Below are 12,688 nucleotides of genomic sequence, written 5' to 3' on the forward strand. Positions count from 1 at the left end.
AGACAGCGAGAGAGAGAGAGAGAAAGACAGCGAGAGAGAGAGAGAGAAAGACAGCGAGAGAGAGAGAGAGAAAGACAGCGAGAGAGAGAGAGAGAGAGACAGCGAGAGAGAGAGAGAGAGAGACAGCGAGAGAGAGAGAGAGAGAGACAGCGAGAGAGAGAGAGAGACAGCGAGAGAGAGAGAGAGAGAGAGACAGCGAGAGAGAGAGAGAGAGAGACAGCGAGAGAGAGAGAGAGAGAGAGACAGCGAGAGAGAGAGAGAGAGAGAGACAGCGAGAGAGAGAGAGAGAGAGAGACAGAGAGAGAGAGAGAGAGAGAGAGAGAGAGAGAGAGAGAGAGAGACAGAGAGAGAGAGAGAGAGACAGCGAGAGAGAGAGAGAGAGAGAGAGACAGCGAGAGAGAGAGAGAGAGAGAGACAGCGAGAGAGAGAGAGAGAGAGACAGCGAGAGAGAGAGAGAGACAGCGAGAGAGAGAGAGAGAGAGAGAGAGAGAGAGAGAGAGAGAGAGACAGCGAGAGAGAGAGAGAGAGAGAGACAGCGAGAGAGAGAGAGAGAGACAGCGAGAGAGAGACAGAGAGAGACAGCGAGAGAGAGAGAGAGAGAGACAGCGAGAGAGAGAGAGAGAGAGACAGCGAGAGAGAGAGAGAGAGAGACAGCGAGAGAGAGACAGAGAGAGACAGCGAGAGAGAGAGAGAGAGAGACAGAGACAGAGAGAGAGACAGAGAGAGAGACAGAGAGCACGCGCGTGCATCCATGTGCGAGCGAGTTAGTTTTGCTGGTCTGTTCACCTGTGCTTGCGTGTATCTTAATTACGAGTTCATGTTTAAATTCACATTATGAATAATAATATAACATATATCAACATTGCCATATGAAAAATTGTTTTCTAAAAGAAAATTTGAACATTCGTATCAGACACCTTTTAACCATTAAAATTAATTGGACATTCTGCTACTTTTCATTTTTTATTTCTTCTTTAACAAATTACTACCTTTTTACCTCCACCTCCGCCCAGCATTTTTTGTACCTCAGTGATCTGTAGTAGCTACAGTTGATTCTTTAACTTTACTCAATCTTCTTAGTTGGTAGTTTCAGGAGCCATGAATAGTTCAAAATGAGTGTCAAATCTTGTACCTTAATTCCTTTAGGATTGCAAAAACTGGACTGAATACTTGTGTTATTTCTCAGTATCTTTTTGGCAAATGGTGGAAAATAAATAATACAATTACAGAATTTTTTGTTTCGTTTACTAGAATTGGGTTCAGATTTTTTCCACGTGGCTTTTCATGTCTTCATGCATTTTAAAATTTGAATACTTTAAAAAGGTCACATGCATGATCATTTTAACACACAACTCACAATTCTGACTAATAGCTAAAAGGATAAGAAAAGTAAAACACCTGGTGTGAATCCTTTATTTGAACTAATTCTATCACATTAAAACTGAAATAGAATATACTAAAACACCAAATCTTCCTGTTGTGTAAGGCCATATCTGTGGTAGTATTCACTCCAGTTTTTCATTGTTCATTAATAATTGGTTGAAATAAGACATGGGTGGCAGACCCAGTCACCCCTGATCCTTGAGTTCAGGTATTTGTGTGCAAGTCTACTGATTAAATAATAATGACACCTAAAACTACCTATATGATGACGCCGATGATGATGATGAGCTTCACGCACCCGCAGTGATCATGATGGGTCTCCCATGCTGGGGGAGGAAGGTGGGGAGCAGAGCTCGGGTTATATCACGACAACGGCCGTTTGCTACCGTCCTCGATTTTGTTTTTTGTTTTTTTTACATAGAAAAATAAGCATTTTTCATGGGTCTATACAAGGCAGGATGTTGTGGGGAGGCAGCGGCGGGCAACAGAGCCACGGAACCCAGGAGTCCCTGCCACAAAAAAAGATTTAAACTAAAATACTATTAATTACCATCCTGAATTCACTTTGATTAAATAAGCCTGATATAACCCAATAATAAACATACAGGGCAGATTAAGATCTAAAGGCAGGTTGATATACCTGCACCACCATTCTACAACCAATATTTAGCCTTCCACTAAGACTACAGCCTTTAACCCATTATAAATCAAAAAGGCGCTTTAAGAAATTCATAATGCTAGAAATATAAAACAGGAAGGATTCCCCTATCAGTCCCCTAACACAAAATCCTATGAACAGAATTACAATTATGAAGGTATGAAAGGCCAACATTAAGCTCAATTAATCTTCCTGCTAATTAGACAGCATGCCAGACATTGCTGCTGCTGCCATGACATTACACCGACTGTCTCACACACACTAGATGATGCTCTAACTTGAGATGCATACTAGTGTGGTGCCACAGAGAATAACATTTTCTGCTGCAGCCCACACTAGCACCATGGCCACTACAAATACAAAGGAATCAAGAAATACTAATATTAACACGTGGAAAGAATGTATTGGGGAGTGACACTGGGTGGACCCTCCTGGCAGTTCCGTGGCAACTCATGGGAGTGGTTGAGGATGGGGTGATGTGCACATGGCACCTCCTGCTACAAAATATGATGAAAGGAAAAAAATCTGACCCAAGACCACTACTTTTGGTTACATAAGGACTAAGTAAGGACTAAGACTACATTAAAAAAGAACCCCATCTTCCAGGTTTTGTCGACTGGAAATTTACTTAATCTGGTCAGTGTAATGAGCTTTTGACTGGGGGTGGGGAAGTAGCTCAAAATCTTCCTCTTCTTACAAGTAAAATCAATTAACACTTCACCTTTGCCTTTTCTAACTCAGATAAGCAGCTTCCAATACTACCAGTATTCCTTTGGTTCTAAGTTTATCCTTTTAGTGCCTGTTATCCAATATTGATTCTGTAACCTTCAATCATATTTATGTGACTGCAAATGTCCAGCACCACCACCTGCCTATGTGGTCCTTCCTTTTCATCTTCTCCCTCAAGCCCATTTTGTTACCTCCTCCCTCTTGCACTGCACAACTGAACTTGCCAAAAATTTCTTGTTTCCCAGTGACCACATTTCTTATCAAGAAGGCTATGGAGATCTAACACCTACTTATTAACAAATATTTGCTTGGGGATAGAGATACCCATCCCTTGCTCCTTGGGTGAAAGCTAACAGTCCATCTTTAAGATCCACAGAAAACTGTGGAAATTGAGACTTTAGTTAACCTTCAATGGACAACCAGCAACTTGAGGGGTCATGGGTAAACTATGAACTTCCAAAGTTTAAAGGTGTATATCCATACACTTGGCATTATGTTCCTTTCCAATTCCACATGAAGAAAACTGGGTAGCGGTAAACATCTACCAAAATCATCATAAACAAAATAAATAAATAGTGGAGGAGGCAGCGTGAGCACTCAAGATGTAGGTGGTGGATGGAGATGTGTGTTGCTAACACATCCTCTGGGTATGGAAATGATTGACCTACATACATGTATGTCCATGTTGTGTAATTGTGGGCATGCATGACTATATACACATGTATACATAAATAAATATACATATATACACAATAATATACATGTATACATATATATACATTCATATATAGCATGCTCATAGATACATGAAAACAAAAACATATGTTTTTAGATCCTTGATTTAATAAAAAGTGGGAGAGAATGCAAACCAAAAATAAAGAACAAGAGACAACTGCAAAGAGAAAATCTGCATGTCTCACAGGTGTTTTTTTTTTTTGTGTGTGTGTGTGTGTGTGTGTGTGTGTGTGTGTGTGTGTGTGTGTGTGTGTGTGTGTGTGTGTGTGTGTGTGTGTGTGTGTGTGTGTGTGTGTGAGTAATGATGTATGGAGTGGAGAAATTTTGCACATGTAAGCCATTTGTCCTTTCATCCGCTTCATTAGCACTGACATACATTGGTTTCACAAGGGTCTTGGTGAAAGCTCTGCATCCATGTGGAGGGTAAAAGTCAAGGGAAAGGAATTAGAATAAATACTGAGGTATTCATCTGCCAGTGAGACAATCGCAAGAACAGAGCGTCCCCATTCAGTCTTGCCGCAGTGAATAATTTACACCCATTAATGGACCATTTCCTCAAGTGCTTATATAATCTCAAGATCCACTTCATTAGGTACTAACTCCTCTTAGATGATGTACAAAATAGTTAACGAGGGTGCTCATTACATGGGGTTCACTTGCATATGCACTAACTGCATTTGCAAGTAAACACTGCCAGTATATGGGTGCCCATATTCATTGGACACTCCCAACCATTACTGAATTGTAGTTTTTTTTTTTTTTGCCTTTTCTTAACAAACACATGGAACAGACCACTAAGATCCACCACAGTATATTTTCATCTTTCTTATTTATCAACTCTTTCTCTCCTTTTCTGCATTTTCTGAGGATCAAGGCCGAAAGGTGTAAGAGACCTTACAACTTGCATAATTTCAATATTTTTCTTTAATATATTTCAAAAGACCTCAACATTAAAAAGTTACTACTGAACTCACCTAGATGTAATTTAGAAACAAGTGAAATATATTCCAATTACAAAAAATATCATGCATCTTAGTATATATGGAAAAAGTATGTATGATCCTGCACTGTTATATTTAATAGAGTTGGGAGATTCCAAAGAGGGTTCCGCACTATGCTTTAACTGGGGGTCGGCTGCCGTTACAATATCTGTCTGCACGGGTACGAACTTTCCAGTCGGGTCCTGGACGAGCACATGTAACACTGTTGTGACTTAAGTTAACTCAAATCTATCTCTCTCACTTCTCTCTCTCTCTCGCTCTCTTTCTCTCTCTCTTTCTCTCTTACACCAAATATGTGGCCATCAATAGGACACTTTGCCAGTTCCTTTCAAGATTTCAAGAGATTATTGTGACTGAGGTCTGGTGTATGGGAATCAAAGAACTGCACTGGTGGACTTGATACTGTGACAGGGCTTCTGTATGGAGATCACAAAGTGCAGGTGGCAACATTAAAAATCCAGCCAGCCTTGCACAACTCCTTAAAATGGTAAAATGGGCTAAAATACATATATATATATATAAAATTCTATGCAAACTGTTAAAAAAAAGAAAAAAAAAAAAGAGCCCTAGATTTGGTGTGTATAAGCCCAAAATCAACTGGTTTGGGCCCACACACAACCATGCAAACATGACCACGGCTAAATTGAGCTGCAAACTGGAAAATATGTGTACAAAATACTTCTCTCCATGATAAAAGCCTCTTGGAATGTACGTTACACAAGAGTGCACGAGGGTGAGTGTATAAGACTTGGTGGGGCAGTGAGGGACTGCTACCAGTTGACCATTTCTGTCACAACAGTGTTACATATCCTCTCTCCCTCCTTCCTTCCCCCCTCCCCAACCACTACCTGTCACAGGTGCTACAAGACGGGGGGGTTAGAGAGCAGTGGGAGAGAGGAGGGTAATAATGCAGGTGGTCGCACAGTACACAATCCACCACTCTTCACAATATAGGTGGTAGTAAAGTACACACACCACCTCACTCCACATACTAGTCATCCAATTTGACCTTCTTGTGTGCTGGTTCACCAGTGTTGTCTGGAGGGCTGCTGGGTACTGAGCTAGTGGGTTTGGCCTCCACTGCAGGCGGCAATGGTTCTGTGGCTGGCTGAGGAGTCTGGCAGGGGGTTTCTGTGGTATCTGATGCACTCTCACTTTGTGCTTCGGAGACTGCTTCACTTGGAGCTTCTGATACTGGCTCACTTGGTGCTTCTGAAAGGGCCACTGAATCATTGGTATCTTCACAATTGGAAATCAATGAAGCTCTGCTATTCTCTGCATCTGATGTTCCATTAGTGTTGGCTGTGAGGTTCTCTTTGTTGGCAAAAGCTGAATCCATGGAGTCATTGCTCTCCTCTGGCACAGGGCCTCCCTGAGGAAAAAAAGAAAAAAAAAAAAAATTGTAGTCAAATATCAATATACTCTTGGTATAACAACTATTGCAATTCTATAGTATTTTTAGAAATCAAATTTGTATGCTATAGGGAAACACAAACATATAACACTTGCCCTCAAACACACTCCTGTATATACATATTTTAACTTATGCAAAAGCCTATATACAAGTTAACCCTTAAACAAAAAAGCAATAAAAATAATATTAATTTACATTTTTCTCTTTCTGTGGCTGCTGTTCTGTCTGCGATTCCCCATTTTCTGTTGTTTGTTGTGATGTGGCAGTAGGGGCAGCAGGAGCAGGGGCTGCAAGACCACCTGGCATTCCATCTAAAAGCTCCTTCTTCAATTCTCCTACAACAAAGTGAGCCCAGAGAGCCATCTCAACTTTGTGAGGGTTCCATGTCACTGAGCCTGTGGAGGATACAATTTATTAATTCACATTACCTTCTTCCATCCCATTTTATATTGTAAGAAAAATAATTAAGCCATACTTAAAAATCATTAACCATCATAAACAAACTTTGCACTAATGATTGCTTACCATTGTCTTCCTTATTTAACCTATTAGCTGCTACTTTAAGTTGTTCCACAAAGTTCAGAAGTTCTTTTGTTGTGTAATCAATACCTTCAATTTCGGGGATGGCAAGAAGACACTCATCAGCCATAAAGCCACAGAGTTCTGGGCTTCCTGCTGTTAAGATTGCTGAAATAAGAGGAGGAGGAATAAAATAAACTGCTTTTTAACACTTAACACTTTTGCAATCCCAATAATTTGTGAAGAATGTAGCTGGGGGAGAGTTTGCCATGGTATATTATGAAAATATGTGACAAATAATGAAATTAAGGAATCCCCCTGGCCACACTAAGTGTAATCATTCCAATTGTCAAAGTTTAACCCAACTGGCACAAACAACAAGAATACATGCCATGCCCTGTGTAATACAAGTTCAGTTATTGTACATACACATAGCTGGCTCACAAGTGCTTAGTTACCAAGGACATTACATAAATCTGCATATGGGTACAGTGTAAAGAAAAAAAGAAAAAGACAAAAAAAGAAAGGGGTGATGAGTAGGATATATCAGGAGAAGAGGAAAGGCTACACCAAAGATATTTAGCCTCTTACAGCCAGGCTTGCCTAAAGCTTCATGAAAAACTAACTTATCAGGACATGTACTACTAGAGGTGTCATGACTTGTTAAAGCGAGTACAAGCAGGACGTTCTCCAATACGTCATGGACTCCCCAGCCAAAAGGCTAACGGTTGCCAGAAGTCACCGGAACGAGTGACAGATTTCTGGTACTGTCATTGTAGGGTTAAGCTCATAGGGGGACCAAGTGCCTGATCCTTATTTGTGTGTAATTACTGAACAATTAAGAATCATATGAGAGGTTTGTTGTATTATAACAATTAGAATATGCTATGACATGAAAATGGGAAAAAATCTAATCAATGTTTTCTCAAAGTATGTATTAACATAAAATGCAACCCCTCATTTATGATTTCACTGCCATGAAAACTTGGGAATAAAAATTTGAGTTAACACAATTGTTGACATAGGTCATACTTTGTCTGTACAACACAAGAAGACTCTAAACTTCTAAATTTAATTAAAAATGGACTCTAATTCACAGGATTTTCATCCCCCTCCCCCCCAATAAAAAAAAAAAAAATTGTTAGGACAGTTTAAAGTATTTCATGCATAAATGGTGAAACAAAATATGCAAAAATGACAGAGATGTGAAATTTTGAAAGAGAGAAAACAATACATTTGAATATATATTGGTACTACTTACTTGGAACTCAGGTATGACAAAATTATACAAAACATACATGCTAATCAGTAATTTTTAGCCAATTTACAAATACAGGCAAACTGCTCCCTTAGATTATTTTCTATATCACTAAAACCTGTAATATATGCACATCTTACTAACGAGTATTCTTCATGTAAAATGGAATACAACATGTCCTTCACCCAACTCTGCCAGGCCACGCCTAGCGGCATCATGACAAACCGTTTTGTATGCAGAGTACACCTGCACGCTGAGGCGATGCACCGAAGCACTTTGAATGGGGCATTTGGCTTCATGTAGCGAACTCGCGCGCTAAAAGTCGGCTTGTGGCAATTAATCTTGAGTGAAGAATTATTTATTTGCTTCACCCGGCAGTAATGTGTTAAATATCATAATAAATAGATATTTCATAACCCACTATAGTATGCTTTTCTACAGAAATTATTATATAAATGTATTTTTTTTTTTTTTTTATAAAACAAGATTACTTTATTTCTATTTGAGAATGCTGTTGATTGCATTTTACTTTGTTACATTTTCCCGCAATAGCGTGGCATGTTAGCACTCATGGAGAATGTGTAACACAAATATAATTCCAACAGTTGTGTTTGGCACAAATTTGGAATCAAATTTGGTATAAATTCTATTTATGAAGTCCAAGTCTACATTTTCTGGAAGCATGCAGCCATCAGACACAATAGTCGTAGACTCTGGTAATTTTAAGAGTTGAACTTTGAAGTGAAGGGGACTATACCTTCCACATGCTGCGAGGCTAATGTATGCCTTCTCTAGTGACATGAATCACTATCAGTAATCATAATTTGAATCTAATCATTCATCTTGCATATCTATTTTAAAAATAGCAAAATCAACTTCAGTGCATATTACCTTCTCAAATTTTCATTAAAGAAAAAAAAAAAAAAAAATACTCTCCAAACCTGAGAACAATAGGTATGAAAATTTTCTTGCATATATAAACCATTTCTGTTAACCTGTAAGCATAAAGGAAAAATGCCACTTCCTGTAATGGAATGGAAAAAAAAAAATGTGGAAGAAAAAGGAAAAAATAATATGTGCACTGAAGTTTATAATAATTGGCAAGTATAGTAACATATAATGGTAAATAAAAAAATTCTTCCTTACTTGATGCCATGGCTGGTCCAACACCCTTCAAGTTACAGAGAGCCTGGATGGCAGAAGGCAAGTCCTCTTTCTTTAATAAAGCCCTGAAAGCTTTCTTTGTTTCTGTCATACACAGACGTGGAGTGTTCATCTGAATAAGATCCTTTAGTCTGGGAGAGAATTTCCCACGCTGAAATATTAAATGTATGATTAGTAAATTTGCAACCCATAGGTCATCAGACATGGACTATAATGTATTACAAATCTTTAAAAATTACTAATATTTATCAATCTGTTCAAGAGGCAATCTTACAGATCACCTGTTCTGAAATAATGAGAAATTAAGGAGAATTTGCAATCATCCTTATTAGCCAGTTAAACAAGCAATCAAACTGCATGAGAACCTCTTAAATCAAAATGAAAACTTTCAATTTTTCTCTTTTCCTCTTTTTTTTTTTTTTTTTTTTTTTTGCTTATGCACCCTCATTTAGCCCAACGGCACCAGGTACATCTACAAGATTCTATCTCTCCAATTTGTTTTACATGTAGATGGCTTTGCAAGCACTGTCCTCATTGAGTCAATAACTAGGCCTACCTGATATCACCTGTCTACCCCAATTCCTGATAATTGGGGAAACATTTTTCCTTTTTCAATTACTACTATAAATAACATCATCATCCTTATCTTTCTCATTATCATTGTAATTTGCATGATTATTACTAGCATCATCATTCTTATTACTAGCATCCTCATCATCATTCTTATTACTAGCATCCTCATCATCATCATTATTACTAGCATCCTCATCATCCTCATCATTATTACTAGCATCCTCATCATCCTCATCATTATTACTAGCATCCTCATCATTATTACTAGCATCCTCATCATCCTTATCATTATTACTAGCATCCTCATCTTTATTACTAGCATCCTCATCTTTATTACTAGCATCCTCATCACCATCATCATCATTACTAGCATCCTCATCATCATCATCATTATTACTAGCATCCTCATCCTCATCATCATCTAGCATTACTATTACTGGCATCATCATTATTATTACTGGCATCATCATTATTATTACTGGCATCATTATTATTACTAGCATCATCATTATTATTACTAGCATCATCATTATTATTACTAGCATCATCATTATTATTACTAGCATCATCATTATTATTACTAGCATCATCATTATTATTACTAGCATCATCATTATTATTACTAGCATCATCATTATTATTACTAGCATCATCATTATTATTACTAGCATCATCATTATTATTACTAGCATCATCATTATTATTACTAGCATCATCATTATTATTACTAGCATCATCATTATTATTACTAGCATCATCATTATTATTACTAGCATCATCATTATTATAACTAGCATCATCATTATTATTACTAGCATCATCATTATTATTACTAGCATCATCATTATTACTAGCATCATCATCATTATTACTAGCATCATCATTATTACTAGCATCATCATCATTATTACTAGCATCATCATTATTACTAGCATCATCATTATTACTAGCATCATCATCATTATTACTAGCATCATCATTATTACTAGCATCATCATCATTATTACTAGCATTGTCATTATCATTAGTACTAACATCATTATTAGTAGTAGTACTAGCATCATTATTAGTAGTAGTACTAGCATCATTATTAGTAGTAGTACTAGCATCATCATTATTATTAGTAGTACTAGCATCATCATCATTATTAGTAGTACTAGCATCATCATTATTAGTAGTACTAGCATCATCATTATTAGTAGTAGTACTAGCATCATCATTATTAGTAGTAGTACTAGCATCATTATTATTAGTAGTAGTACTAGCATCATCATTATTGTTAGTACTAGCATCATCATTATTAGTACTAGCATCATTATTAGTAGTATTAGCATCATCATTATTATTAGTACTAGCATCATCATTATTATTACTAGCATCATTACTATTACTAGCATCATCATTATTATTACTAGCATCATCATTGTCATTGTGACTTTTTTAGCAGCAGCTAAACAACTTTCCTTACAGAAAATATAAGGAATGGGGATAAATTAAATAATGTACAAGACTCTTTGGTGACTGAGCACTCGAGTCTTCTGTATGCAATGAATATTAATCCTGTGTGTGTGTGAGCAAGGCCTGAAATCATGCAATTGGTTTGGTAGACCGAGTTGCAGATGGCACCCCATCATGACATACCCTATTCTGTTATCTTTTTGGTGTCACTAACCAAACTTTTGTATAAAATACAGCTACCAACTATTAGATGCCTAATGTGCTTGAAATACCAAGCAAGCCAGGTGCAAATGGGGGAAACTGCCAATGCACACCAACAACTCCTCAATTACTGATGTTTAGCCAGTTTTTAATACCTCAGTTACTAGGTTAATAAAATAAAACCAGAGTTAACCTCTACGATCTGGATGACATGACCATCACATGAAAAACTTTGGCTCGAGGGTTGGATGATGTGAACAACCCATCATGGGATCATGGGAACATTTGGCTGTGGACTGAGGTGAGACTAATTTGATGTCATGAACATTTTGGCTAAAGGATGGGGTGACAGGAACAACTCACAAAGAAAACTCTTGGAGGGAAATACACTCATCTGGTGTTTAGGAAAGGCTTATGCATTATTTCCATTACTAAAAGAGTATGGAATGTATTGTCTAAAACCCATGACTGGAAGAGCACTGGCCTCATGGAGGACATCTCCATGACCAAGATTCTTTTCCTGCAAGACCAGACCAGTGGCACAGGTTGTATTACAGATAACTGAATATCACAAAAGACACTTAAAAATGACACAAATTACAATTATTGCTATTATTCTTGCACTGAGTTATGGACTGATGATAAAGTGTGTGAAAGGAAAACATTCTTTTACAATCTGGATAGAGCATATCATCAAATGACATATGGACAATGGAAAATGGCAAAAAAGATAATAATGTTTATGCAGAAAGAGAAAATAGGGAAGGGTATAGTTTTGTCACCCGGCCTATAAGTCAACACCCATCAGAGTAGCTGATCTAGAAAGTCTAATGCCCGTATTTTGGGGCATGTGATGGCAGTGAAGAATCCGGATCCAATGGGTTAAACCAAATGACTACTTCAGTCTATAAACAACACTAAGAAGAAAAGTTAATCATTCTAATTTCACTCATAACGGGTATCCTTTCCCAATGTTCTCTTAAATTAGAGATGTGAGCTCATGATCAATGCAAAGTCAAGAAGTTAAACACTCACATATGCCTCAAGATTTAAATAAATAAAAATAATGCACCAAAATTTAAAAAACAAACCATGAAACTTACTGAGAGTTTCCATTTCATGCAAAGGCAGAGTTCTTCATGGGTTAGATGAGCGTCTTTTCCTCTGGATTTTATCCTTTTGGGTAGTTCTGTCTGATACCTGGAAAAAACAAATAAATAAATAAATACAAGTAAAATAAAGAAAATAAGAGAATATTTTGGGCAAGCTTCCATTTATAACAATCACAGATGTCAACTCACATCTTTAAATTAGAACAAATGTTGACTATCTTGAAAGGACACCCTATGAAATAACCAAGGTGCACACATTCTTTACATCCTGTAAGGATGAACCTACACACACATACATATATATATATGCATATACATATATACACAATCATACATATATATATATATGCATATACATATATACACAATCATACATATATATATATATATGCATATACATATATACACAATCATACATATATATATATGCATATACATATATACACAATCATACATATATATATATGCATATACATATATACA

At 37.1% G+C, this 12,688-nt stretch overlaps 1 protein-coding gene across 1 annotated transcript in view; it reads right to left on the reverse strand.

Annotated features, from left to right (window-relative positions):
• Positions 1 to 1,397: 1,397 nt before the first annotated feature.
• The window catches only part of LOC125046988, an 18,748-nt gene continuing 7,457 nt past the window's right edge, over positions 1,398 to 12,688 (reverse strand). Inside the window, exons 2-6 of the mRNA XM_047644995.1 lie at positions 12,197 to 12,293; positions 8,844 to 9,012; positions 6,446 to 6,607; positions 6,116 to 6,315; positions 1,398 to 5,878 (exon numbers count right to left, since the gene is read on the reverse strand). Of these exons, the coding sequence (XP_047500951.1) occupies positions 5,498 to 5,878; positions 6,116 to 6,315; positions 6,446 to 6,607; positions 8,844 to 9,012; positions 12,197 to 12,293 (1,009 nt within the window). The 3' untranslated portion in view covers positions 1,398 to 5,497. The remainder of the gene's footprint in view (positions 5,879 to 6,115; positions 6,316 to 6,445; positions 6,608 to 8,843; positions 9,013 to 12,196; positions 12,294 to 12,688) is intronic.

Source organism: Penaeus chinensis, chromosome 40 (assembly GCF_019202785.1).
Source record: "Penaeus chinensis breed Huanghai No. 1 chromosome 40, ASM1920278v2, whole genome shotgun sequence".
In the NCBI taxonomy this organism is placed as follows: Eukaryota; Metazoa; Arthropoda; class Malacostraca; order Decapoda; family Penaeidae; genus Penaeus; species Penaeus chinensis.